The sequence below is a fragment of the Sycon ciliatum genome, chromosome 7 (assembly GCF_964019385.1).
Source record: "Sycon ciliatum chromosome 7, ocSycCili1.1, whole genome shotgun sequence".
NCBI lineage: Eukaryota > Metazoa > Porifera > Calcarea > Leucosolenida > Sycettidae > Sycon > Sycon ciliatum.
This window is the reverse complement of record NC_088649.1, coordinates 34,955,569-34,982,160: the sequence shown is the minus strand read 5'-3', so window position 1 is coordinate 34,982,160 and position 26,592 is coordinate 34,955,569. Positions and strand designations below refer to the sequence as shown.

Below are 26,592 nucleotides of genomic sequence, written 5' to 3'. Positions count from 1 at the left end.
TTCTTCAGTCCGCTATACCACAAAACACACACTAGCCGAAAAGCATTTAAACGGAGCCATGATGCGCTTTTAACAGGGCACAGGGGTGAAACGAACGAACGAAAGTTGGAATATTCGTTCGAAATATTTGAAAACGAACGAACGAACTCATGACTCATGACATGCAATGCAACAATATTTCCGTTTTGGAATGATGAAGCTCAAGGACTCTTCGCCCCTATTATCATGATAAGACTTGGACGTGGGTGTTCCCAAACTCGGACAATGCACTGCACTGACGTGACATGCACTGACGTGACATACGCTCAAGTGTTTGATTTTCGTTCTACAATCTTGATAACACTAACAGTTCGCAGGAACTGTATACAACAAACTGTACACCTGACTACCAGTGACTAGACACAGTCAACTTGAACGTCACTGGAAACTACGTTTCTTGCTGCCAGCCATGGACCACTTCGGCACTTGGACAAGTGCTTCAAGTACACAGTATAATTATACATGTACCTACAATGTACATGTACACGTACAATGTCATATACACGTACACGTACACGTACAATGTCATGTAGATGTACGTGATGGTCGTCTAGCCCTCAAGTAACTAAGTTACTTAGTTCCTTTGTGGACACTGCATTTATTCGCACAGCAGAAAAGCAACCAACAGAAAATCACGGAATCATAGCAAACAAAACAAGATCATCGGATAATAAAAGTGTGGAATATAAATGCTAGACACGGCTACTCCGCAAGAGTCTCAGTCACGCAACAGACAGTCGTTGACTGCCAGCACAACAGGACTGGCAGCATCCACACGACTGCGGTAGGGAGAAGCACGGTGACTACGGAGGCTCATGTTGCAGGATCTAACCAAAGCAAAGGAGACAAGGGAGCGGATCCAGGACATGACGGCGGAGTAGGGTTCATGCCGCTTCTCCGAAACCATAATATGGCCAAGACGCTTCAGGAAAGCGTGGGCTACCTTGCCACAGCGGCTGAGCCACCAGATGCACTGAATACCAGTGGGAGAAAGGAAGCATGCTCCACCTCCCTGACGCGTTCTTCGTAGGCCCTTCTCTTCTGCTGTTCGTGCTTGGCATAGGTGGACGCGGGAGTTGAGGAAGTGTTCGAGCGCGCATGAGGGTTAAAAAATCCGAACATCACAGAACGTGCGCTCAAAACGACTTCCCCAGACACCGGATGCCGCCACATCAAGACGAGCACCATCTTCCAAGTTGGCAGAGCGACACCGGAGCCTTTTACCCTCCAAGGGCTGCAGAGGAGGTTCTATCTTCACATCCGTTGCCACTTCACGCAGTAGGTCGGCTGTCAGGTCGCGGATCGTGTTATGGCGAAGAGCCGGGTATCCACCAGTTGGGCACGAAAGAGCATGGCTGGTGACGCCTTGCCACACGCACAAGTGGATGGCAGGCGGGGAGGGACCCAGCCGAACCGCAGACAGAGTGCATCTCTGAAGGCGCCTTTGTGGAGGACAAACCCGAACTGCTTCAGGGGCCGGCAAGTGAGCCAGTTGGACGCTCCTTTCTCGGCCGCCATCCCCAGGGTTCGCTTGGTGGGCGCATCACATGTGGCCAGGAGCTGACTGGCTCGGTCTCGAGCGGCTCTCCTGGTTGCTGCTGCTGCAGTTAGCTTTGCAGCATGGATGGTGGTGGGCACTTCGTCCATGTTGGTGTCTTGGTCCAGTATCCGGCTCACGAGGATGTTGGTGACAGCGACAGACATATTGTATTGGTCCGTCAAAGACCTCGGGCCAATGAGACCAAGACCACCTTCTCGACACGGGAGGGACAGTATGGCGCGCTCTTCGTCACCAGGTGCGGGGCGACCGGTTAGAGCAGGGGTGAACCGCTGTCGGATGGAGTGCTCCAGCGGGTCTAGCAGTCCGCTGATGCCTGGGACCGTCCAGGCCACAAACGACCACTTGTGGCGGAGGCCAAGATTAAAAGCAGCGCATGCCGCTTGTGGCTGAGTGGTGGCGGTCCTTTGGTGGTGGTGGTGGTGGTCCTTTTTTCTTCTCCTCCCCTTCTCCCTTCCTTGCCGTGGTTGGCTAACACCCTCTCTCTTTGTATTGGCCGGTGTTCTCACTGAGCTATGAGATGCTGTAATAAATAAATAAATAAATAATAAATAAGTCAACCAGTCGTCCAACCTCTAGCGCCCATGCCTCTACCTTCTCTGTGAAATATTGCAAGGCCCGCTGACAGGCATGACCACTCGAGGTCAATTGGGACGCAACCTTCCCCTCCCCCTGGCCCACAGTGCTTAAGTTCTGGCGCATGCCGACCGCTTCTAGCCAGCTGCCGACTCTGGAATGGCCTGCCCGACTGTATGAAGTCCATAGTATCTGTCCGTGAATTCAAACGCATGCTACGCGTATTTTACTTCGATTAAATGTAATGGCTTTCGTAACCTGCTGATGAGGCTCGATAGAATCATGCTACGATGACCCGACTTGTAAATTTGAGATCCATTTTTCTGCCCGTCTTGACCCTGCCTCTCCTCGTTGCTACTTCCATTTTCGTATTTTTATTTTCATTTATTTTTCTCTTCATTTCTGACTCTTCTTACTGGTTGTCATCGCTTTCATAATATTGAGCAGAACTGCCCATTTGCCATGCGATGTAAAATAAATAAACAACAACAACAACAACAACAACAACAACAACATATTGCTTGCAGAATTCGGGAGACCCAAGTACCGCACCGAGATGCCTCAAGTGGGACAAGCCCTTTTCTATCACAAATAACCAAACTCTATTGGCTTGGGTGCGAATTCGTACCCAATTTGCAGTAATAGGTTTTTTTTCATTTGACCCGACGAGACCACACGACGCTTGCAGATCACAGCACGAACAGTTCACCAGCCTCACTCCACGGAAGCCAGTACTCAGTAGTAGTACTCCTGACAACAAAACTTTACCTAAAAATTATTCTAGTATTAATACTGTAAAAAGTTGTGTACACGGAAAGTCGGGTGTGGTCCTCGAAAGAGTGCTCAATGCACCGGGCCGCGGGGTGCAGAGCTTCATACAAAAAGAATAGAATGGGACACGGAGCTTGGGTTGGCTGTGACTCAGAGTTTCACGCCTGTGGCGATCATCAGACAGCAATGATTACAAAAACGTTTTGTATAGTGTACTTGTACATAGCAGTACTAAGCTCTGTCCCTGACATTGAGCACTCTCTGCAGCTCGGGGATCAACGGAATTGTTTATGTACTTGTACATTGTACATAATTATAGTTCTGACGGTTGAGCGTTCGCATTGGAGGTTGTGAAAAAGCAAAGAAGATTCTCTCATGTGTTTCAAGTGTCGGCACAGCAGCAGAAGAACAGTCAAAGTAACGTTGAAGTGGAGTTTGCGGTTTTGTGGGAAATATGGGGTAAGTTACCTTACTGCACTTTAAACCAAAACAAAAAGGCAAAACAAAAAAGGATTTTGCGAAGTAAAACAAAGTTTAAAAAAATAAACACACAACGAAGAGAAAACGGGTTGAGAAATCTGACTTTGAAAGTACGATGGAGAGTGTGATAATTCTGGAGAAAGCAGCATCCAGAGTTAGGCCTATCATTACATTAGTTGGAAGCAGGGAGTAGTAGATAGGATTCCATCCCGCGACAGCGCGTCCACTACAGCGCGAGGCATTTCAGCGCGACCACTTCAGCGCAAGGCATTTCAGCGCGAGGTAGTGTCAGCGCGAGGCACTTCAGCGCGAGGTAATGTCAGCGCAAGGCACTTCAGCGCGATGTACTGTCAGCGCGAGGTAACGTCAGCGCCAGGCACTTCAGCGCATAATAATGTCAGCGCGAAGCACTTTCACGTGTACTATTACGCAGTATCTTACGCATTATCGTACGCACGGAATTAGTGGTCTCGTCTGCACTCTCGCTAGCGGAATTTGGTGATTTGGTGATTCTTTGACAAACTTGTTTTCACATAGTTTGAATTATTATTTTAGTTGGCATATAGCGATATGACAAGAGAATCCGTAGATTAGAAATGATAAAGTCGACCAACATTCGAAAACAAATTCAAAATAATTTCTCCATTTGCACGTCTGATTTCCAGGACGCGAACTCGATCGTTAAAAAGTCGAGTGTATGAAGCTTTCCCGACTGGGATGCGCTGGCCAGCTTGCATCTGGCCGGCAAGAAGCTCCGTACGCGAAGCCTCCATCTTCAGTTGCTCCAACAGCACCCATACGTTGGGGTGGGTGATGTTCACCTTTCGGCTAAATCGATAGTGCCATCCCTCAACACTGTTGTTGGTCCTGACGTCCCTTCCATGGCAGCACCACAGCGACATCGGAACGTTAGCATTCTCAATCCAACCGATCGAAGGCGACCTGGCAGGAATGGCAATGCCATCAGTTGACGACAGCAGTCCTGTAGGTTACCAGCACTGTAAAGTTCCTGCATGCCGGCTGCCGGCTAATTGGTGCCCGTACGTACATTTACGTGTACGGCGCTGAAGTGCCTCCCGCGGAAAAATCTGCGCTGAAGAAATTGGCGCTGACATGTCCCGCGCTTAAAAATTTCGCGCTGAAATCATCGGCGCTGTCAAGACACTGCGCTGAAATGGCACCGAGCTGAAATGCCTCGCGCTAAGGCGGTCGCGCTGAAGTGCACCGCGCTAAAAACATGGACGCGCTGTCGCGGGAGGTTACCGTAAATAGTACTACTACCTGGTTGGAGGTTTGCCATTCACTGATTGATTTTCAGCATCAAATCTGGGGCCAATTTTGCTCCCTCCCCCCCCCCAAAAAAACCCGTATCGCGGATCAAAAACTTGAGTGCGTGTACTTTTGTGTGGGGAAAGTTGTGCCACCCCCCCCCCCCCTTGATCACTATCATTGCTACGCCTCTGATACTGTTGAGTCAAAATATGCAACATGTCAATTCTGAGCACAAAACTGACTGATGTGATACTGACATTCAACGACCTGATGCTTAGCTGCATCACGTCTTGAATGGCCAAACCAACAGTCTTCCAACTTGGAAGGTTCTAAGTTATGAAGTAACGTAAGAAAGGGGACGGTGAGCGCACTGTAGACGAAAACAAGCTAAACATCACAGCGAACTAAGAATGTTAGCTATGACAAGATGATGACTAAGGACCACGGCACAGGACGGCCACGGCCCACTTCGAGAACGCGAAACACCGACCACCCAACTTGGGAGGCTCATGTGATCGAGATAAGCAAAAGAGGGTTTGACTCAACGGTATCCTGCTTATAATCGTAAGTGATGGACAAAACGGATAACTTGTAAACTTATGGTCCTCTCTTTTTAATTTTAATCCTTGGCTCTCCACCCGAGTATGCCATGAAAAGAAAAAGTTATTGTTCCAGTACAATCATCCTTCTCCCAATAACGTCTGTTCTTCTTTTCTCTCTGCCTCCTCCTAAACCTAGCTGGGTTTTTTTCTTTCCCTCCTTCACATGTCCTGTCTCTCCTCCTAACATTTCGTATCATGTACCTGTCACTCCTTTTATTTGTTTCTTCTTCATTCTTTCTGGTGGGTTTCATGTCCCCACGACGTAGAGACCTCAGGTCGGCTGAGGGCAAAAAGCCTCATCATTACTATGCTCCCACCATGCAATTTTTTTGTCTTTGCATGTGAGCTGAGCTGTGGTCATTGTAAAAGAAATAAAACATTGGAAAACTCCAAGAAATTCAATGTAAAACAGAGGAAATTTAGTTCTCAACGGGCGATGCCTACTCCAGCACCATCCTGCGTCGACAAGCCAGTCAGGCGCGCCTTGTGGACCCGCGTAGCCGGAGGTCCACTGCATGGAACACTGCAAATTGGAATTCTTTGTTGCCATCTTGAATTCTTCAGAAGTATCTTCTCTATAAAAATAGCATTGTTCAGCTAAACCCCTTCATTCAACAACAGTTACTGCTTCTCCTCTGCATGATCTGATGAGTTCCCCGTTATCTCTATGGTCAGTATGGAACATAAAAAAATGTATTGCTCAGTGCATGCATGCAGTGCAGTTTGAGCTAGATCGATTATCGTGATTATACCGTCATGTAGATCTACAATAGACTACATGATCATACATGTACATGACACACTTCATGCACGTGCATGCATATTACTAGCAGCATAGAATGTAGTGTAGATCTACACTACAGTAGTACAGTACAGACTCAGACTGTACAGATCTGCTCCTACTACTTGCCTGGTAGATCTACGTCGTTGAGAGTTGATTCATCGACTGTCTGTGGCCCTGTGTGGGTCACCGACTCACCGACTCACCGTCGCGCACTGGTGCACTACTACTAGTACTGCATGACTAGTACTAGTAGTAGTGCCAGTAGTGGTGGTCCCGCTAGCTGTTTCAACCATTCATACTTTCACGGACAGATCTTTTTATCGTGCCTTCTTTAGTAGGCTTTACTTCTTTTCAGTTTTGTCCTAGGTAAATCTACACCTATCACTCATCGTGGGCGAGTTCAGGATCTAGGTACTACTAGGTGAGCCTATCCGAGTGGAATCGGAACGAGTCGCCACCGCTGCGTGTAGCCTTGTGCGCAATACTACCATCTAGGAACGGACATAGGACATAGGGTAACACGAACAACAGTCACCAGAATGTAAACTAATAAAAATTATTATGAAATTCTTCAATGTGCTCGCGTGCGCGGTGCACCAAGGGGAACCTGGCAGCGCAAAGCCGAACAAGACGGAGTCGACCTGCAGCTAGCATCAGGTGTGCGAGGCATTACAGTGGTGTGAACTAGTCTAGTCCGTGATACTCGACAGGGCAGAAACAGTACGGTCACGCTACAAATGCTAGATTTTTACATCTGCGTGTGTGACGGCCGAGATCCAGGATTGTGCTGTATGAGCCGAGTGGGCCAGTTTATTCGCCGCCTCGAGACTCAGAATGGACGATGACATTGCAGTAACGCACCATGCCTCAGCTGATAGCGCAGCGGCTGATAGCGCACCAGCTCCAGACAATGTTTTACCAATGCCGAAGATGGGCCCAGTAGCCGTGGTCTTGCCAGCATCCGGAATAGGAGAGCGATCCGGAAGGGGAATCCCCAAACAGGTATGTGTAAATGATTGTTCCCATGTCATGCATGATTACCACAGTATACTAGTAGAGGTTATGCGATTGCATCAACTGCTGAGTTGCTTTGGCAAAGTCACGGCGCAGAAATGCCCTAGCGACACACTGGCGACTCGCGCAGTACACATAACGCCCATAAGCGGTTCCATTGACTCACCCACAATGACATCATCATGACATCATTCAATTTTGTATAACCTCGATCAGTGCAGACAGTACATCTCCCCTAACCCAGGCAAATTGGGACCAAGCACTACCCGTAGGGAGGAATTGCCCGTGATTTAGTAGTATTTTTTCTTTTATTTTCCATCGGAAGCCTCAACAGTGATGAACACAACTCTTAAGAGGGCCGATAACAGAGTAGAGGGGTGTGGGGTGAGAAAAAAAATAATAATAACAAGAGATATTAATTTTAAACTAAACTAAACTGATACTTGGAACAATAAAGCAGCTGTAAGCAGTAAGCAGTAAACACAGGTATACAATACAAGCGATGCAGATCAATGAGGCCGTTTGCTGAAAAGAAGATCAAAATACTTCTGAAAAGACGCTGCGTCTTTAAGCATGGTCATAATGGGATAATGCAAGAATTAAAGAGATGTTTTTAAAAACGAATTTAAACTAGGAACGCAGTAAACACAGTTGTACAATACAGGCGGTGCAGATCAATGAGGGAGTTTGCTGAAAAGAAGATCAAAATACTTCTGAAAAGACGCTGCGTCTTTTAGCATGGTCTGAAGGTGCTTAGCAAATTTAGTGCGGTGCTGGGTGCGCCACTCCACAGGCAAAGAATTAAAGAACAGGGCAGCACGATTTGAAAAGGAATTGACACCGTCAGTCGTCCGGAATTTAGATATTGCAATAGCAGCATTAAAAGAGCTTCTTGTTGTCCTAGGGCCGGTTGAAACTTGAGGGAAAAGGTCCGTCAGATTTGGGAGAGGGAAAACGACATGATTAACATGGATAAATTTAGCAATGCTACGAATAAGGTAATGTTCAAACGGATCAATCGACAATCTAGCTAACAGCGGCATGACGTCATCTTGTAGTTTCGAGCCACAAGCAGCGCGTACAGAACGACGATAAACGGACGAGAGTCGCTGTCGGTCCTTGGCGGATAGCTTCATTGCAAAGCAAGAGCAGCAGTATAATAAGTCACAACATGCGTCATAAACGTTAGCGTGCAAGTAAACATTTGTTGCCAATCAATAGGTTTTTGGGGCTTGTTTTCTTTGAAAAACCCATCTCTGTGACTCTAGTGGTGTCAGAAAGGTGCCCGGATTAGGGACGTTTGGATTACTACTACAGTCAAATCTGCCGTTAGCGACCTCTGCTGTAGGCGACCATCTGCCGTTAGCGACCTCTGCTGTAGGCGACCATCTGCCGTTAGCGACCTCTGCTGTAGGCGACCATCTGCCGTTAGCGACCTCTGCTGTAGGCGACCATCTGCCGTTAGCGACCTCTGCTGTAGGCGACCATCTGCCGTTAGCGACCTCTGCTGTAGGCGACCATCTGCCGTTAGCGACCTCTGCTGTAGGCGACCATCTGCCGTTAGCGACCTCTGCTGTAGGCGACCATCTGCCGTTAGCGACCTCTGCTGTAGGCGACCATCTGCCGTTAGCGACCTCTGCTGTAGGCGACCATCTGCCGTTAGCGACCTCTGCTGTAGGCGACCATCTACCGTTAGCGATCGATTTTCCATGCACCGACGGTTTCACATACAAACTGATCTGTCCAGAGCGACCATCTGCTGTGCGCGACCAGCGACCGCGATTTCATGCACGGTGGCTGCATTCAAATCTGCTGTAAGCGACCGCGACCCAGGTTCAGTCAGGTGCGAAACTGTACTTGCCAGTGCGCTGTCAACTGCAAAGTGTGAAAATGCGCTGTCTTGCAAGTGCGATCGACTGGCGCCTGGCCTGTACTGAGGCTGTGCTGTAGCTCTCAAGTCCAGGCAGTGTCGATCTACTGCCGTGTCGCACGCGCGTACTATACGGGTATGGTCGTCGTTGAATATCCAATAAAGTGATATTAAAAATCACATTATTCTCGTCGATTTGAGTACATGGAAGTATATACCCGGTATACCGGATTTACCATACATCTGCCGGAAGAGACCATCTGCGGTAAGCGACCGCTTTTTCTTGCACCAAGGGGCGGTCGCTTACGACAGATTTGACTGTAGTACCCTGTACTGGCAGTTAGACAAGGCGTAAAGATACCGGTTCTGTTGTTTATATTAACCTATCCAAGTTGAACACTAGGGCAAAATATACACGAGCGCTGTGAAGCACCGCAGTGAAGTATCTTGGCAATCGACACAAGGCCAAGGCATTCTATGCTATGATTAGAGCATGTGTGTGTGTGTGTGTGTGCGTGCGTCTGTGTATGTGTGTGTGTGTGTGTGTGGCTATGCTTTGTTCCGCCAGTTCGTGAAGGTGCACGACTGTCCACTTGTTTGTCACACCATCTCAGCCTTTCACAGGTACGACGCATACAGTTTGCTGTGTGATGAGCATCAGACTTTATAACCTTCTCCCCAAAGTTGTGTGTATGTGGCCCCTGCACCGCTTGTTTCCTCTCCTATGCCCCCCCCCCCCAACCCCCCCCCCCCCCCCCGGGTATCTCCGTAGGGATGTGCCTAAGTGTACTGTCGGTGGGTGTCGTGCAATGTTATCGCATGAGCTGATTGTTTAGTAACTGGTGGTGTTAGTGGACATTATAGCATAACTTGTAGTTACTTGGTCTTTTTCTTTATTACAAGCGGATCTCCTCTTAAAAAAAGTTAATAAAATGGAATTTCCATTGGCACTGTAGCAAATACATGTATGTTGTAGACTTGACATTGTGTACAGAAGTGCACCTTTGCCACATGATGTCATGCACCTTTGCCACATGATGTCATACACCTTTTCCACATGATGTCATACACCTTTGCCACATGATGTCATGCACCTTTGCCACATGATGTCATGCACCTTTGCCACATGATGTCATGCACCTTTGCCACATGACGTCATGCACCTTTGCCACATGATGTCATGCACCTTTGCCACATGACGTCATGCACCTTTGCCACATGATGTCATGCACCTTTGCCACATGACGTCATACATGCACAGCATCGATACACCACAGAGTGTAGAGTAACGATTTTCACCAGTACTTTCATTATCTCATAACAAACTAACGTTACTTGCGATGGTGACTGCATCGTCCAAGTCATAAAATACTGACAAAAAGGCATACATAACGCATGCATACGTACCAGTCGAAGAGCGGTACAACAGAAGTTTTTGAAAAATAGAATGCCAATACCAAAAAAAAAAAGAGTAGTATATATAAGGTATTCTGCACGGTACGGGCATGCGCATACACACACACACGCATACATGTATGCCCTCCTCAGCGGTTGAAACATGCGTTGGTAGCTACAAAGTTGGTCCGGTAATAACCTGACCAATCGGACCGGTTCCGGCGGGCCTGAGAACAGCCCTGAGCAGTATCAGCTGAATCACCATGTAGCCACTAACGAACAAGTAGATCAAGAATGCAGTGAACAAGTAGATCAAGAATGCAGTGATCAACAAGTAGATCAAGAATGCAGTGATCAACAAGGAATTACGGTCTACGTGTCCATTCAGCTGCTGTTGCTCTGCTGCTCTAAACTTATTGTTGCCCCGTTGCCTGGAAACAATTTGAACATTGATGCCAATGTATATGCTCTTTCGTATCGTGCGTGTACGTGCGCATGTGTGCGTAAGTGTTTGTGTGCATATGTGTGTGTGTGTGTGTGTGTGTGTGTGTGTGTGTGTGTGTGTGTGTGTGTGTGTGTGTGTGTGTGTGTGTGTGTGTGTGTGCATGCCCGTACCGTGCAGAATACCTTATATAGAGTGCATCGTGGTGACGGTCAGACGGGAGTGGAAAGACTTTCTTCTCAAGGTGTGTGTACTCTGTGTACTCTGTGTACTCGGTCTCGTGTCGTCAGGTTGAGCATCTATCCGTTTTTGTTTCGCTCTGTAAAGAGCACTTAGGGTTCCCTGTAACAAGACGGCAACGTCTGTAGGGCCTTCCCTATCAAAATAATAAATTCTACTACTACTACTACTACAGTGCATTTCAAAACTATTTCTTTTTGAATGTTGACGTAGGTACGCGTTTCTCGAGCTCTGTAGTCTTCAGTGGATTTTCCAACTCCAACGTGCCTCTCCTGCAAACCAGCCGATGCAGAGTGCCACTTGTTGCCGGTGCAACGGCAACGGCACCTGTGTTCGGTGCGATTGCACGAAGGAGGGTCGGAAGTGTCGGAATTGTATCCCCTCGAAGAAGAACAAATGCCGGAACGGCTCCCCGACATCCCAACCGTCTTCTCAACCGTCGTCGACGACTACAGCTACCGTACCCGTAGGAACTGCACGGAACTCTGTTCGTGATACGGTAACGGACCACACTGTCAGCAGGACGTCGACAAGCTCCGACAACAGAGCAACCGCAGTTTCCGATACGACACTAGACTCCGTACCCGTACCAAATTTCTCGAATGTGCACAAGCCAGTAGTCACCGAGAGTGCAGCCGCAGTACTCACCACCACCCTACTTGCAGAGTGCAGAGACGGTTGTCACGGACCACCTCGCACAGCCCGGTCGAGCTCGCCTCCCGGTGCCAGTACTAGCAGTAGCACTGTAGTACCCGTACAGGTGCCGAACTCGCCTGACACCAATGGCAGTGCTGATGTCGAACCTGCCAGCCAAGCGCCTGAGCCAGCGGACGCGGAGCGTGCCACCGTGACCGTAGTGGACCTAGTTGACCTACCAGCGAGTGGGGACGTAGATCCACACGATGTCCGACTGCTAGCCACACTCAACATGTCCCAAGCAACAATGGACGTCGCTGATCCTGTTATCCCGGACCTGCCACCCCATCCTCCCCTGCGGGACCCCACACTCGGAATGGGAGATCTGGACGGTCCCACGTTTTCCAACCGGATATCCGAGGCGTACGAGAAGGTAGTTCATTTTGCCCCAAACCTGTTGGACGTACCAATGGGCAGCACGGGCCGAACCTTTATCCGTATGCTGAGTTCACACTTCCACGCCTTTGGTAACAACTCCTCAGGTGCAGCTGACTACGCCCTGAAAACGGCGATGGTAATGCAGCAGTTGCTCCTTCAGAAACCCGGCGGGACCGTAGCGGCAGCAGCTCACAAGGTTTGCATCGAGCGCCGCATTGCCTCGTGGGATTCCGGAGACGTACAGGTGCTACTCCAAGAATCCGTGACTATTCAAGACCAGATCTTCAAGGCCCGCAGGCGAAACGCACGGCACGAGGGACACACGGTCGACCCGGCACGCAGATTTGCGTCTGACATTGAGCGTGGCAGGCTCTCGGCAGCCACTCGTCAACTCTCCCCCGACATGGGTGGTGGAGTTCTTGATCTTGACGACACCATTGGAGAAACGACCGTGCTTGATGTGCTGCGCAGTAAGCACCCACAGGGCGAGGCAGTCACAGCAGCGGCTCTCCTCCCAGGGCAACCCCCAGCACAGCCCCACCCAGTGCTCTTCACCAAGCTGGACAGGACCGCTGTGCGCCAAGCTGCACTGCATACCACCGGTTCTGCAGGGCCGTCTGGGATGGACGCAGATGGCTGGAGGCGTATGTGCACAGCGTTTGGGGACATTTCAGACGACCTATGTGATGCTCTCGCCAGCTGTGCCCAGCGAATCGCCACTCAGTACGTCAACCCAGCATCGATGGAAGCCTACACGGCATGCCGGCTTATCCCTCTAGATAAGAAACCGGGTGTGCGCCCAATAGGCATCGGCGAAACCGTCCGTCGTATCATCGGCAAGGCTATTCTGAGCGTGGCGGGGGACTCTGTTCGTGAGGCGACAGGGTCACTGCAGATGTGCGGAGGCCAGGAATGTGGCATTGAGGCGGCCATTCACGCCATGCACGACACGTTCCATGAAGAAGACGTTGACGCTGTGCTTATGGCGGATGCATCCAATGCGTTCAATCGCCTTAACAGAGAAGCATGTATGCGCAACGTAGCGCACCTCTGTCCAGCCATCACACCCGCTATCGTAAACTGCTACCGTCAGCCGGCCCGCCTATTCGTGGACGGGGAGTGCCTCCTATCGCGAGAAGGCACAACGCAGGGAGATCCTCTTGCTATGCCGATGTACGCTTTGGGGGTACTCCCCCTGGTGCGCAGAGTGGCAACCCCAGGAACACGCCAGAGCTGGTATGCGGATGACTCGTCCGCGGGTGGCGGGCTCAACCCTCTCCGCCAGTGGTGGGACCGACTCGTCGGGGATGGGCCGGCGTTCGGGTATTTCATTAACCCCAGCAAGTCCGTCCTCGTCGTCAAGCGGGACAAGCTAGAGGCAGCCGAGACCATCTTCGCCGGCACGGGTGTGTCTATCACCACTGACGGGTGCCGTCACCTTGGATCAGCCATCGGAACTGATCAGTTTGTGCAGGAGTTTGTGGCTTCCAAGGTGGCCACCTGGTCGCAGGAGCTGTGCAAGCTGACAGATTTCGCCCGGTCACAGCCTCAAGCAGCTTACTCTGCACTGGTGAACAGCCTCCAACACCGGTGGTCCTTCCTGTGTCGGGTTCTCGATGGTGCTGCAGAACAGCTGGCACCCCTGGAGGACATCATCCACCGCCGCCTAATCCCTGCCATTAGTGGACGGACGGCGCCCAGTGAAGCTGAACGCATTTTGCTCACTTTCCCCTGCCGGCATGGAGGCCTCGGCGTGGCCAACCCTGCCACTTTTGGCTCACAGTACGGCACCTCCAGGCTAATCACCACTGCGCTGTACGACAAGATCATGGCGCAAGAAGAGCACCTCGATGATGCTCTTGCCTGTGTCCGCAGGGCCAAGAGTCAGGCTCGCTCTGAGGCCAGAAAGGCAATGAAGATAGCTGCCGATACGTTCCGCACCGAACACAGCGAACTCGATCTCGCTATCAGTCTGGCAGAGGAGAAGGGAGCATCAAGCTGGCTTACCTGCCGACCCATCGCTCGCCATGGCTTCGCTTTGTCGAAGGGGGAATTCCGGGATGGCCTCTGCCTCCGTTACGGTTGGACGCCTTCTCGCCTGCCCACCACCTGTGTTTGCGAGAAGGCATTCACCACTGCTCACGCCTTGTCCTGTCCTTTCGGTGGGTTCCCCTCGATCCGCCACAACGAGGTGCGCGACATACTGGCAAGCTCATTGAAGGGTGTCGCCCACAACGTCGCAGTGGAGCCACATCTCCAACCCCTGACTGGGGAGCAGTTTCAGCTCCGGTCAGCATCAACCGAGGATCAAGCTCGTTTGGATGTGGTGGCCAGTGGAGTTTGGGGGGGTCGGTTCGAACGCACTTTTATTGATGTACGGGTGTTCAACCCTTATGCGTCTTCGAACCGCACCTCCTCTCTCTCTGGCTGCTACCGGCACCATGAGCAAGAGAAACGGCGTCGATATGATCGGAGAGTCCGAGAAGTGGAGCGATCCACTTTTCTCCCCTTTGTGCTCTCTTCCACCGGAGGATGCGGCAAGGGTGCCGCTGCACTGGTGAGCCGGATTGCACATCTCCAGTCGCTACGTGGGAGGGAGGCGTATTCTGTGCTAATTGCCCACCTCCGCTGCAGGCTGTCTTTCGCCCTGCTGCGTTCGAGTGTCATGTGTCTGCGTGGGGCTCGCCGAGTTTGGCAGCCTCCAATGGATGGCTGTGCCTCCCTGGCTGTCGTGGAGGCTAGGGTGTCCCGTTGAGCCTTGCCCCGTGATTGTGCGAACTATGCTATGCTTCTCTTGCTGTCTGATCACATGCGACGTCATCATTATGATTGTGATTTGTTTTCAATCCTCCGCCATGGCAAATTGTGTTTTGTTCGCCCGTAAAAGAGGCTTTTACTACTAAAAAAAAAAAAAAAAATTTCAAAACTATAGACGCGTAGGGTTTTTGAAATATTTCAAATTTGGCTGGAACTTTTTGAGAATAGTTTTCGGAATATTGCTCAGGATCGCTCCACAATTACTCTCATATACATGTAGTTTCTAAAGGATTGGATTGGATAACAGACGCCCAAAAAAAAAAAAAAAAAACTCTGTGTACTCTGTGTACTCTGTGTACTCTGTGTACTCTGTGTACTCTGTGTACTCTGTGTACTCTGTGTACTCTGTGTACTCTGTGTACTCTGTGTACTCTGTGTACTCTGTGTACTCTGTGTACTCTGTGTACTCTGTGTACTCTGTGTACTCTGTGTACTCTGTGTACTCTGTGTACTCTGTGTACTCTGTGTACTCTGTGTACTCTGTGTACTCTGTGTACTCTGTGTACTCTGTGTACTCTGTGTACTCTGTGTACTCTGTGTACTCTGTGTACTCTGTGTACTCTGTGTACTCTGTGTACTCTGTGTACTCTGTGTACTCTGTGTACTCTGTGTACTCTGTGTACTCTGTGTACTCTAGGGGGGGGAGATAGCCACCTCGCAGCCACAGGCAGCGTACTCTGCCTTCACCCGCGGCCTCCAGAGCAAGTGGACATTCCTTTGCCGCACCATGCCCGGTCTCGCTGAGCAGTTAACGCCGCTCGATGATGCAGTCACCAACTGCCTTGTTCCTGCTCTCCTTGGCCGTCAGGTTAACAGGGGGAGATAGCCACCTCGCAGCCACAGGCAGCGTACTCTGCCTTCACCCGCGGCCTCCAGAGCAAGTGGACATTCCTTTGCCGCACCATGCCCGGTCTCGCTGAGCAGTTAACGCCGCTCGATGATGCAGTCACCAACTGCCTTGTTCCTGCTCTCCTTGGCCGTCAGGTTAACGCCACGGAGAGGGCAATGATCGCCCTACCATGTCGCCACGGCGGTCTGGGCCTGACACCTCCATCGTCAGTTGCCCAACAACATGAGTCTTCAGTTCGGGTCTCTCAGGCGCTGACCGAATGCATTCTACGACAGGACTTTGAGCTGGGCAATGCCATTGCGCGCGTCCGGCAGGCAAAGGCGCAGGCCAGATCCGATACCCGGGATAGTGCTCGAGCTGATGCTTTGCTCCTCCGCTCATCGGTGTCGGCGGACATGCAGAGAACCCTGGATTTGGCAGCGGAAAAAGGCGCCTCCAGCTGGCTCACCTGCAGACCTCTTCGCTGTCACCGCTTCAACCTCACGAAAGGAGAGTTTCGCGACGCTGTGTGCCTGCGGTACAACTGGCTACCTCCCCGACTTCCGACATCCTGTCAATGCGGGAAGGAATTCTCCGTGTCCCATGCCCTGTCATGTTCCCTAGGAGGCTTCCCAACCCTCCGGCATAATGAGATCCGGGACCTAACCGCCAGGACATTGAAGCAAGTCGCCCATCAAGTTGCTGTGGAGCCCCACCTTCAACCACTGACAGGGGAACAGCTACGGTACCGGTCTGCCAACACCGATGACCACGCCCGGCTAGATGTGGCAGCAAGTGGCATTTGGGGTGGGCGATTCGAGCGCACCTTTGTTGATGTTCGGGTGTTCAACCCACATGCGTCCTCGAATCGCTCCAACTCGATTGCCGCTTGCTATGTCAAACATGAGCGGGAGAAGAAGAGGGCATATGAGCAGCGGGTGCGCAATATCGAACATGCCTCCTTCGTCCCAGCCGTCCTGTCCACCACTGGGGGCATGAGCAGATGCGCCACTGCATTCTACAAGAGAATTGCTAGTCTGCTAGCTGAGAAGACCGCCGAGCCCTACAGCAACGTGATGGCCAACCTCCGCTGCCGCTTGAGCTTTGCATTATTGCGTGCCAGCGTCATGTGCCTCCGTGGGGCTCGCAGCACATTCACAGCTCACCTCACTGCTGATCCTGTCTCTGCTGAGGTTGTTGTTGCAGAAGCTGGCGTTGCCCGTTTTTGATATTATGGGCATGTGTTCCTGTGGAGAAGGCGGAGAGCTGGAACGCAAACAATAATTATTACTTTATCATTTTGGTCACTTTTGTATTTTCATGACATGATTGTATGGGTTTATTAATTTTGCCCGTACAAGAGGCTTCGTAGCGGAAAAAAAAAAAAAAAAAAAAAACTCTGTGTACTCTGTGTACTCTGTGTACTCTGTGTACTCTGTGTACTCTGTGTACTCTGTGTACTCTGTGTACTCTGTGTACTCTGTGTACTCTGTGTACTCTGTGTACTCTGTGTACTCTGTGTACTCTGTGTACTCTGTGTACTCTGTGTACTCTGTGTACTCTGTGTACTCTGTGTACTCTGTGTACTCTGTGTACTCTGTGTACTCTGTGTACTCTGTGTACTCTGTGTACTCTGTGTACTCTGTGTACTCTGTGTACTCTGTGTACTCTGTGTACTCTGTGTACTCTGTGTACTCTGTGTACTCTGTGTACTCTGTGTACTCTGTGTACTCTGTATAGCATACCCACTGGCCGCAGTGTGACTCTAGTGTGGTCTCCATTTGCAGCGCGCACAGCAGTGACTAGGCTGGGAACGAGGGTCTGTTGGACCCACTGGCATTTGTCTATGATCTGCCCTGTGTCTCTTTATTCATAGAGAGTGTTGTGAATACGTCTGTCTTTGTGTTTGTCTGTGTGTTGGTTGTGCCATACTGCTAGCGCATAACACGGTACGGTTTCCACAAGGTGATGGTGGTGGAGGGAGATGAGCGAAGGTAAGTGAACATCACAATCCCGGGGAGGGGAGGGAAGGGGGAGAGGAAAGGGGGTGGGGTAATGCCCCCCCCCCCCCCCACTCCCCTCCCCTTCGCCCCTGCCTGTCTGTCAACATGTCAACATTTCTTGCTTGATCAGTGTTTCTCCTAGCGTACGTACACTAACACTGCTAGTAATCGTGGTCATATGGACAGAATGATCTTATCTTAAAATCACCCCGTGCCCCATGAGACTGGTCTGGTCTTTCGTGCGTGGAAACAGTCCAGGAAGAAAGGCCTCTGAGAATTGTTGAGGCAGTGAAATTGTATAGTACAGGGTCGCACCGCCACGTGTCATGCAGCTGTTGGCTATTCTCGATTTGCCAGTGTGGGTGCGTGCGTGCGCGAGCGCACACGCATGTGTGTGATATGTGTGTTTGTGTGGGTATGGATGTCGGTGTGGGTGTGGGTGCGTGCGTGCATGGGCGTGTGTTAGGGGTGAAACGATTATCTATTTTGACCAACCGATCACTCATTCATAATATTCGATCGAGTATCCGATTTTTTCGAGTATTTTATCAAAATTCAAAAGCGCTAGATTTGTGAGTTCTCGACCAATCCGGAAGAAATTATCTGTGAGCATAGAACAAAAGTCGCCAACGTCTTGTACAGAGTGTAGAGTAACGATTTTCACCAGTACTTTCATTATTTCATAACAAACTAACGTTACTTGCGATGGTGATTGCATCGTCCAAGTCATAAAATACTGACACAAAGGCATACATAACGCATGCATACGTACCAGTCGATGAGCGGTACAACAGAAGTTTTTGAAAAATAGAATGCCAATACCAAAAAAAACGATCGAGTGCAAAATTTCGAATACTCGCTCGTTTGAAATTTTCGAACGAATACTCGAATATTCGAACTAATCGTTTCACCCCTAGCGTGTGTGTAAAGTGCATTCACCTGTGGGCATGTGTGTGTGTGTATGACTGTCACCATGCAGAAAAGGTTTTTTATTTTGTTTATGGTACTGTTCAAGCAGAAATATTCGTCTGGAATTTAATTTCGTCTTTTTCGTCCAAGGAGCGGTGGGACTAAATTAAATGCCGGACGAATGTCGATTTGTCCAGCTTTTCAATACACTCTTATGATCCATGGACGAAATTTGAAACCGGACGAACTCCCTCTCTTTGGAGTTGGACGAAGTTATTGACCAACGAAATTTTCTGCTTATACAGTAATTGTATTGTTGCTGTCTTGCTTGCCTGCAGTCGCCACTATTCCATTCGTAATGGTGTTGCAACGCTCACTGACCCAGAGCTGATACACATGGAGTTTGAAGTGGTGAGTTGTTGCTGGTATGGGTGTGTGTGTGTGGGTGCGTACGTGTGTGCGTGTGTATATCCCAAGTTGCCGTCGCTGCTTGGAGTTTCATGCTGTAATTGTCAGTAGGAATGTGTTTCAGCTGAGGAGCGGCTTACGTCTTCGTTGTCTCTAAGGAAAACTCATGGATGCATGGATGCAGTGAATGGGATGCATGGATGCAGTGAATGGGATTTTCGGTCTTTGACCACTTGCTGGTGAGCTGATCTACTCACCTTCCACCGCTTTAGGAGCTGCATCTGCGCCTTGATCCTTGAAGGGTGGTGGCGTTCCTACGGATGCGGAAAGCCCGGCTTCCAGCCGAGTCTCACGCGAACCGTGAAATCAATTATTAAGACTTAGTCCGTTATCTCTCTACATTCATGTCTGCGGGTTTGAACCGCAGTTTGATCTATCTGCCCTCTCCGCAACCATCATCTTCACCTCTGTTTCGTTTTCCAGGTGGTGGTTCACGACGCCGTGCGTCCCTTTGTGTGTGAGTCGGTACTATGTGAAGTGATTGCAAAGGCTCAGCATGGTGGTGCTGCTGGCGTTGTGGTGCCCTGTGCTTCCACCATTGTGCTGATCAATGATGATAACCTACTGGAGGAAACACTGGTCAGGTGAGCCAATACTGCTGCTCCCACTGCTGATGCTGCTGCTGTTGCTGCTGATGCTGCCACTGCTATTGCTGCTGCTGTTGTTGCAGCTTCTGTTGCTGCTGATGCTGCTGCTGCTGCTTCTGATGGTGCTGCTGCTGCTGCTGGTGCTGCTGGTGCTGGTGCCTGGTGCTGGTGCTGCTGCTGTTGTTGCTGCTGCTCCTGTTTCTGCTGCTGCTGCTGCTGTTGCTACTACTTCTGCTGCAGATGTTTCTTTTCTAACGTACAGTGGAAGCTGAGAGAAAAATAATCAGCCGTGTATCTAGTCCGAACTGTCCTCATTTAAAAAGTTTCCTCAGTCTGAAGTTTGTTCTCTGTAAATGTGTGCGTGTATGTGTGAATGTGTGTGCACGTGTGGATGTGTGTGTATTATGTGGCTGTGTTTGTTTTGCGTGCGTCTCCACCCATTGCCCCGCCAGGTCAAAATGTCGCAATAGTGAAATGCCTCAAGCGTTCCGTCTGAGGCAGTTCCACTCCGCATATCAACAGGTAAACGGTATAGACAACACTCACTACATGTACACATGTACACATGTACACATGTACACATGTACACATGTATACATGTACAGTTGTATGTTGCTTATCCGGCGGGCAGTCATCCGTCATGTTGCTTATCCCACAGCACACTCACGGCGCATACGCTCTGTATTTACACATCCACTTCAAGTAATGTGGACTGGGAGCATCATGAACATTGCCTCTGTGCAACTTTGCACCAAAATCAACCTATAAGGATGAGAACAACGACTGTCTCCGGATAATACTAGAGTTTCGCTCACTGAAATCCGATCCAAAGTGCAAAACTGACGCCCTGGACCCATTCCGATTACATCACTGTACATGTACATGGTATTGGGTAAACCTTGTTCTGTTGAAAACATGTTGTTGGTTAACAGCATGTTACAAGACAGACAACATGTTACAAGACAGACAACCAGCATTACTGTACAGTACAACCTACTTTTAAAAGCGACCATCCCACCACCCCACCACCCCACCACCCCACCACCCCACCACCCCACCACCCCACCACCCCACCACCCCACCACCCCACCACCCCACCACCCCACCACCCCACCATCCCACCACCCCACCATCCCACCACCCCACCACCCCACCACCCCACCACCCCACCACCCCACCACCCCACCACCCCACCACCCCACCACCCCACCACCCCACCACCCCACCACCCCACCACCCCACCACCCCACCACCCCACCACCCCACCACCCCACCACCCCACCACCCCACCACCCCACCACCCCACCACCCCACCACCCCACCACCCCACCACCCCACCACCCCACCACCCCACCACCCCACCACCCCACCACCCCACCACCCCACCACCCCACCACCCCACCACCCCACCACCCCACCACCCCACCATCCCACCACCCCACCATCCCACCACCCCACCACCCCACCACCCCACCACCCCACCACCCCACCACCCCACCACCCCACCATCCCACCACCCCACCATCCCACCACCCCACCATCCCACCACCCCACCACCCCACCACCCCACCACCCCACCACCCCACCATCCCACCACCCCACCATCCCACCACCCCACCACCCCACCACCCCACCACCCCACCACCCCACCACCCCACCACCCCACCACCCCACCATCCCACCACCCCACCACCCCACCACCCCACCACCCCACCACCCCACCATCCCACCACCCCACCACCCCACCACCCCACCACCCCACCACCCCACCATCCCACCACCCCACCACCCCACCACCCCACCACCCCACCATCCCACCACCCCACCACCCCACCACCCCACCACCCCACCACCCCACCACCCCACGGTGCAAGCGACCACCCCACCACCCCACCACCCCACCACCCCACCACCCCACCACCCCACCACCCCACCACCCCACCATCCCACCACCCCACCACCCCACCACCCCACCACCCCACCACCCCACCATCCCACCACCCCACCACCCCACCACCCCACCACCCCACCACCCCACCACCCCACCATCCCACCACCCCACCACCCCACCACCCCACCACCCCACCACCCCACCACCCCACCACCCCACCACCCCACGGTGCAAGCGACCACCCCACCACCCCACCACCCCACCACCCCACCACCCCACCACCCCACCACCCCACGGTGCAAGCGACCACCCCACCACCCCACCACCCCACCACCCCACCACCCCACCACCCCACGGTGCAAGCGACCACCCCACCACCCCACCACCCCACCACCCCACCACCCCACCACCCCACCACCCCACCACCCCACGGTGCAAGCAAAAGCGGTCGTTAAAGCTAGGTGCTCTTTGTATATGTGCACATCCAGCTGTATTCGTACCACTTCCAGGAGGGCGGCAAGGGCCGTGCAAGTTGAGGGCGGCAAGTGTGCACTTTGGGCTCGCATTTCACCGAGCACAACTGTAGTAGCAGAGCATGAAGATACGTGTAGAATCATGCTCTGCAGTCCTGTTCATGTGCGAACACAAGCTGGTAGAGTAGTTTCAGTTATCCAGTATCCTGAGGTTGTGAGAGTGCCGGATAACTGACACGCAACACTGTAGTCTTCTGTTGTGACCAGTATAAGCCCATTGTGCAATGACGTAATTTGTACCATAAGCACCCCACACAGCCACCTGGGCATGGTCGTCTGACGCCTGTAACACGTACATCCAAGTCCGGATAGTCAGGGGCGTCGCCTCAGAAACGGTACAGTCACTACGGTATTGACCGTACCACTTTCTGCCCCAGGTACCCCGTGACTCAATAAAATACACCGTCATCTGGGCCCTAAATTTCCAAAATTTTCGACTCACCCACCCCTCCCACACGAGGAAATTTTTAAATTGCACTTCAGATGGCTGACCATACCACACTAAAATACCTTCCGACGCCCCCGGTGATAGTAGATAGCACTCGTTATTAGACAAAAAATGTGAAATCTCCGAAGTTGTCTATTAATGAGGGTAGACCTGTATGCTGTTATGTAGTGGTGAAACGAATATCAAAACCCAGTAGCCGAATATTCTTCGGCTTAACGAACGAATATTCTTTCGTTAACAAGGATGACATCAAAAGGTGGTCGCTGTGTACAGGTGGTCTCCTTATCCAGGGTCACTTCACTAGAAGCATCCCTTGGTCCTGGTTGCAGTGGTCCTCTAGGACAGGTTGTCGCCCTCTCAGGGTGGTCACATTGGCAGTGGTCCTCTGGGACAGGTTGTCGCCCTCTCAGGGTGGTCACATTGGCAGTGGTCCTCTGGGACAGGTTGTCGCCCTCTTAGGGTGGTCACATTGGCAGGTTTACTGTACGAGTACCATAAAGTACCGTTGATCCGCCCCTCTCTAATTCCCACCCCCTGTCGATTTTCTCCTTGTGAAGCGACTTCGGCGTATACGACGAAATACGATGTTGAACCGACGCATGCACTGCTGTACATAATACTTGCCAATCCAGGATAAAAATCTGCACAATCCAGCACATTGAGTCTGATCCTCTACGTTGTTGTACATCGTACTGCACTTGACAGCCTTGATCTAATTCCCACCCCCCTGCCGAAAACCCAGCTGGGAAGCGACATGGCGTGGGGGCGGATCAACGGTACTTTACGGTACTGTTATGATGCTGCGATCTGTTGTAGCCCTTGCTTGATTGTTTCACTTGTGTATGCTTGTCTGTGTATGCATGTCTGTGTATGCTTGTCTGTGTATGCTTCTAGGCTAATGATGACACTATGCTACATGGCACGGAGTGTCTGCAGATATATCGCCATGGCAACCCAGAAGGCCGCATCGCCCTGGTAACCGCAGCGCCCGGCTTACACTGGAAGGTGAGGCGCAGTGCGGTGATGTCATGCACACAGTCATAATATTACGACTCTCCACCCCTCAAGCTTGACATGTTGGTTACTGTACAGGCAGAACATTTCGTCGGTCGATAATTCCGTCCAGCTCCAAAGAAAGGGAGTTCATCCGGTTGAAAGTTCCATCCGTGGATCATATTGGTTGTATTGAAAAGCTGGACAAATCAACATTAGTCCGGCATTTAATTTAGTCCAAAAGCTCCTTGGACGAAAAAGATGAAATTAAATTCAAGACTAATATTTCTGCTTGTACAGTATTTGGATTCGGGATAACGGTATTGCATTTCGATACGGACATGCTGTTTGTACTTCAGTGGTCACATCTGTAAGATCATACAAACATCAGTGAGTGCATTCGGTTACGCACTTGAATCGATTCATGAATGGAATATCGCCGTTCGATTTCATGTCATGAGCCTGGAATCGATTTGGAATCCATTCGTCTTATTCACATGGGTGATGTGAATAGCACGAATCGATTCGTGAACCGATCCGCGGGCATAATGGAACGCACTCACTGGAGTGCGGATTCAGACAAGTTCGGACATGACACTCATTAGGCACCCTTAGCATTGAGATAACGCTAACGGTAAAAGTGAACGTTGAATTTTGCGTCAAATGGACTTTATGCGTTAGCAATCTGACGCTACTTCAACGTGAACCGTTGCCATGGTGGATATGGCAACAGTCCTTGCCAGCCTGGCACGATGCGAAATTTTTCTAACAAATAATATTTTTCTCCTTTAGCTTTCTGTGCCAGGACCTCCCGAAACAACAGGATTTCGTCTCTCTCCGAGAAGCGAGTTCTGGAGACCTCCCGCGTTGGCGTTGTTGCCTCTCCGGTGCTGGAGGCAGAAGAAGATGAGCTGGCTGGCGAGTGGTGCTGAGCAACAGCAAGCTGTTCCGCCGGGGAACCTGGCAAAAAAACAAGGTCACTCATGATGACAGACAGCTAATCTAGCTTGACGCGACAACAAGCAAAGTGAAAGCAAAGTGAAAGAGGAAGATCCCCCACACACGCGTGGCTCAATATTTGAACTTCCGTGGCAATACAAGAATTATCCCAGGATCCCGTCAAAAACCTGTCAAAACTCACGCATCCAGTAAAAATACTGATAAACCAGATATCGTCAAGCCTCACGCTATTTTCGACCAAATAAGGTTTTTTATTTTATTTTTATTTATTTATTGGAAACACAGCCCTACAAAGAGACATGTGGAGACAAACACAAAACAAGACACAGGGGATGTAGAGATGACGTGCCGATGTACAGGGAGCAACTCGACCGACCAGGGGTCTCGGCATTAGCGTTGCAACCTGGCATCGAAAAAAAAAAAGGGGGGGGGGTTGCATGGTCAAGTAACAAAAATAATAATTTGGTGCGAGAAAGAGGTGCTAGTATTGCACCAAATAATATAAATACGTGTAATGACTAAACCAGAAGGGAAAAAGAAAAAAGAGAACAATAATCATAACAAGCAAGTACTAGTAGAAAGTAAATGGGTCTCAATATCATCGTCACAGGTCTGTGTGGACCACAGCCATCTCTTTCGGATTAGATCCTTACATACGTTGACCTTGAAGGCTTGGAGGCGTCTTGAATGAGGTTCGTGAAGCAGGAGGTCCGCAGGCAGGTTGTTCCAGGGTGTGATGGCGAAGAAGGGGAAGGATCGCAGGAGGTAGTCAGGGGCTGTGCGAGGGGGTGTCCACTTCAGCTGGAAGCCATGGTGCGTCTGACGTTTTTGCCGTGTGCACATGCTAGCTACGGCAGGGGGCTTGGTCGGGGGGGGGGGGGGGGGTTCAACGCAGAACTTTATCGTCATTTCCCTGGTCGGGGTAGATAGCGTCGAGAATAGCGTTAGCGTTTTTGCTAAGGGTACCTATTGCAGTACTGTCTGGTGCTTAAGGACAGGGACTGAACAGAGATGATAGAAGCTATGAATATAACGAAGGCCACAGACATCACCACGCAACTAAGGGTGCGTTCTTATATTCTCTAGCTTCTAGAAGAAGAAGAAAAGAGAAGTCGAAGAAACTGGGATTACTCAAGAACGGGTCTCGAAGAATTCGGAGATATTTTGCACATGTCAAGCAAAATGAAGCGTCAAAGGGGCCGCGATCTTGAGTGATGAATGTATGTGCGTATGAGAAAAGGGAAATGCGTACACTCATGATGAACACGTGGCTCAGTTTAGTCGTAGTTCGCATGCGCTGATCCCAAACCGCGGGAATCTCCAAGTTTCAACCACCTCTGAAGCTTGGAGAGCTTTGGAGAGCCTCCTAAAAGTCGGAGAGGATATAAGAACAGCTCTCGAACTTGTCGGAGAGTCTCCAACTTTTCCGAGAGGATTTAAGAACGCACCCTAAGTTACGTGTTCGAAATATTTGTGTATTAACAATAAATTATTATAACATGGAAAAATGTGGGCACAAGTAATGCGATCGAGTCCACCAACTAAACAAGATTTTGAACATTCAAATGTGCACAATCTAGCACAAACTGAAAAAGAGTGCTGAGACAGTCACGGCATGAAAGTCATGTAGCTTGAGCAATGCTCGATAGCGCTAACCAACGACCTTCCAACTTGGAAGGTTCATGGATATTAGTGCTAATTCCAAAGAGGGGAAGGCGAGCGCCATAGAGTCGAGCACAAGCTACATTCCAAGGCTTCATGGAATACGGGAAGTGGATAAATTTTTTTTCTTTTTTCTGATACAACTAAATTTGAAAGAAAAAGAAAAAGGCCCAACCCTGCCCTGCCAGCTATTTGGACTTACGGGGGTCGCCATGGCAAATAATAAGTAGTAAAAATGAGCTAGTATGGCTGTGAAAACAGTCTACATGACAATATTCAGTCAGCCATAATGGATGCCTCCGCAGAAGGCTTCATGGCATGCTAGCCTGGTATGATGCATGATACTCTGTCTGGTCAATACAGGATTCCGCCGCT

At 50.6% G+C, this 26,592-nt stretch overlaps 1 protein-coding gene across 1 annotated transcript; it reads left to right on the top strand.

Moving 5' to 3' along the window:
• The first annotated feature begins 6,397 nt into the window (after positions 1–6,397).
• LOC135821394 (D-ribitol-5-phosphate cytidylyltransferase-like) lies at positions 6,398–23,740 on the top strand. Its single transcript, XM_065334468.1, has 8 exons — positions 6,398–7,084; positions 9,535–9,590; positions 10,984–11,047; positions 17,702–17,757; positions 19,014–19,086; positions 19,567–19,727; positions 20,183–20,252; positions 23,497–23,740. The coding sequence occupies exons 1-8, from the start codon at positions 6,917–6,919 to the stop codon at positions 23,644–23,646; spliced, it is 798 nt and encodes a 265-aa protein (XP_065190540.1). The 5' UTR covers positions 6,398–6,916; the 3' UTR covers positions 23,647–23,740.
• Positions 23,741–26,592: the final 2,852 nt, after the last annotated feature.

Coding starts and splice junctions, on each gene's coding strand:
- LOC135821394 (XM_065334468.1), top strand. CDS start 6,917: ATGGACGATGACATTGCAGTAACGCACCATGCCTCAGCTGATAGCGCA. Junction 9,591..10,983: donor ACCATCTCAGCCTTTCACAG/GTACGACGCATA, acceptor CGTACCGTGCAG/AATACCTTATATAGAGTGCA. Junction 17,758..19,013: donor GTGGAGGGAGATGAGCGAAG/GTAAGTGAACAT, acceptor GCTTGCCTGCAG/TCGCCACTATTCCATTCGTA.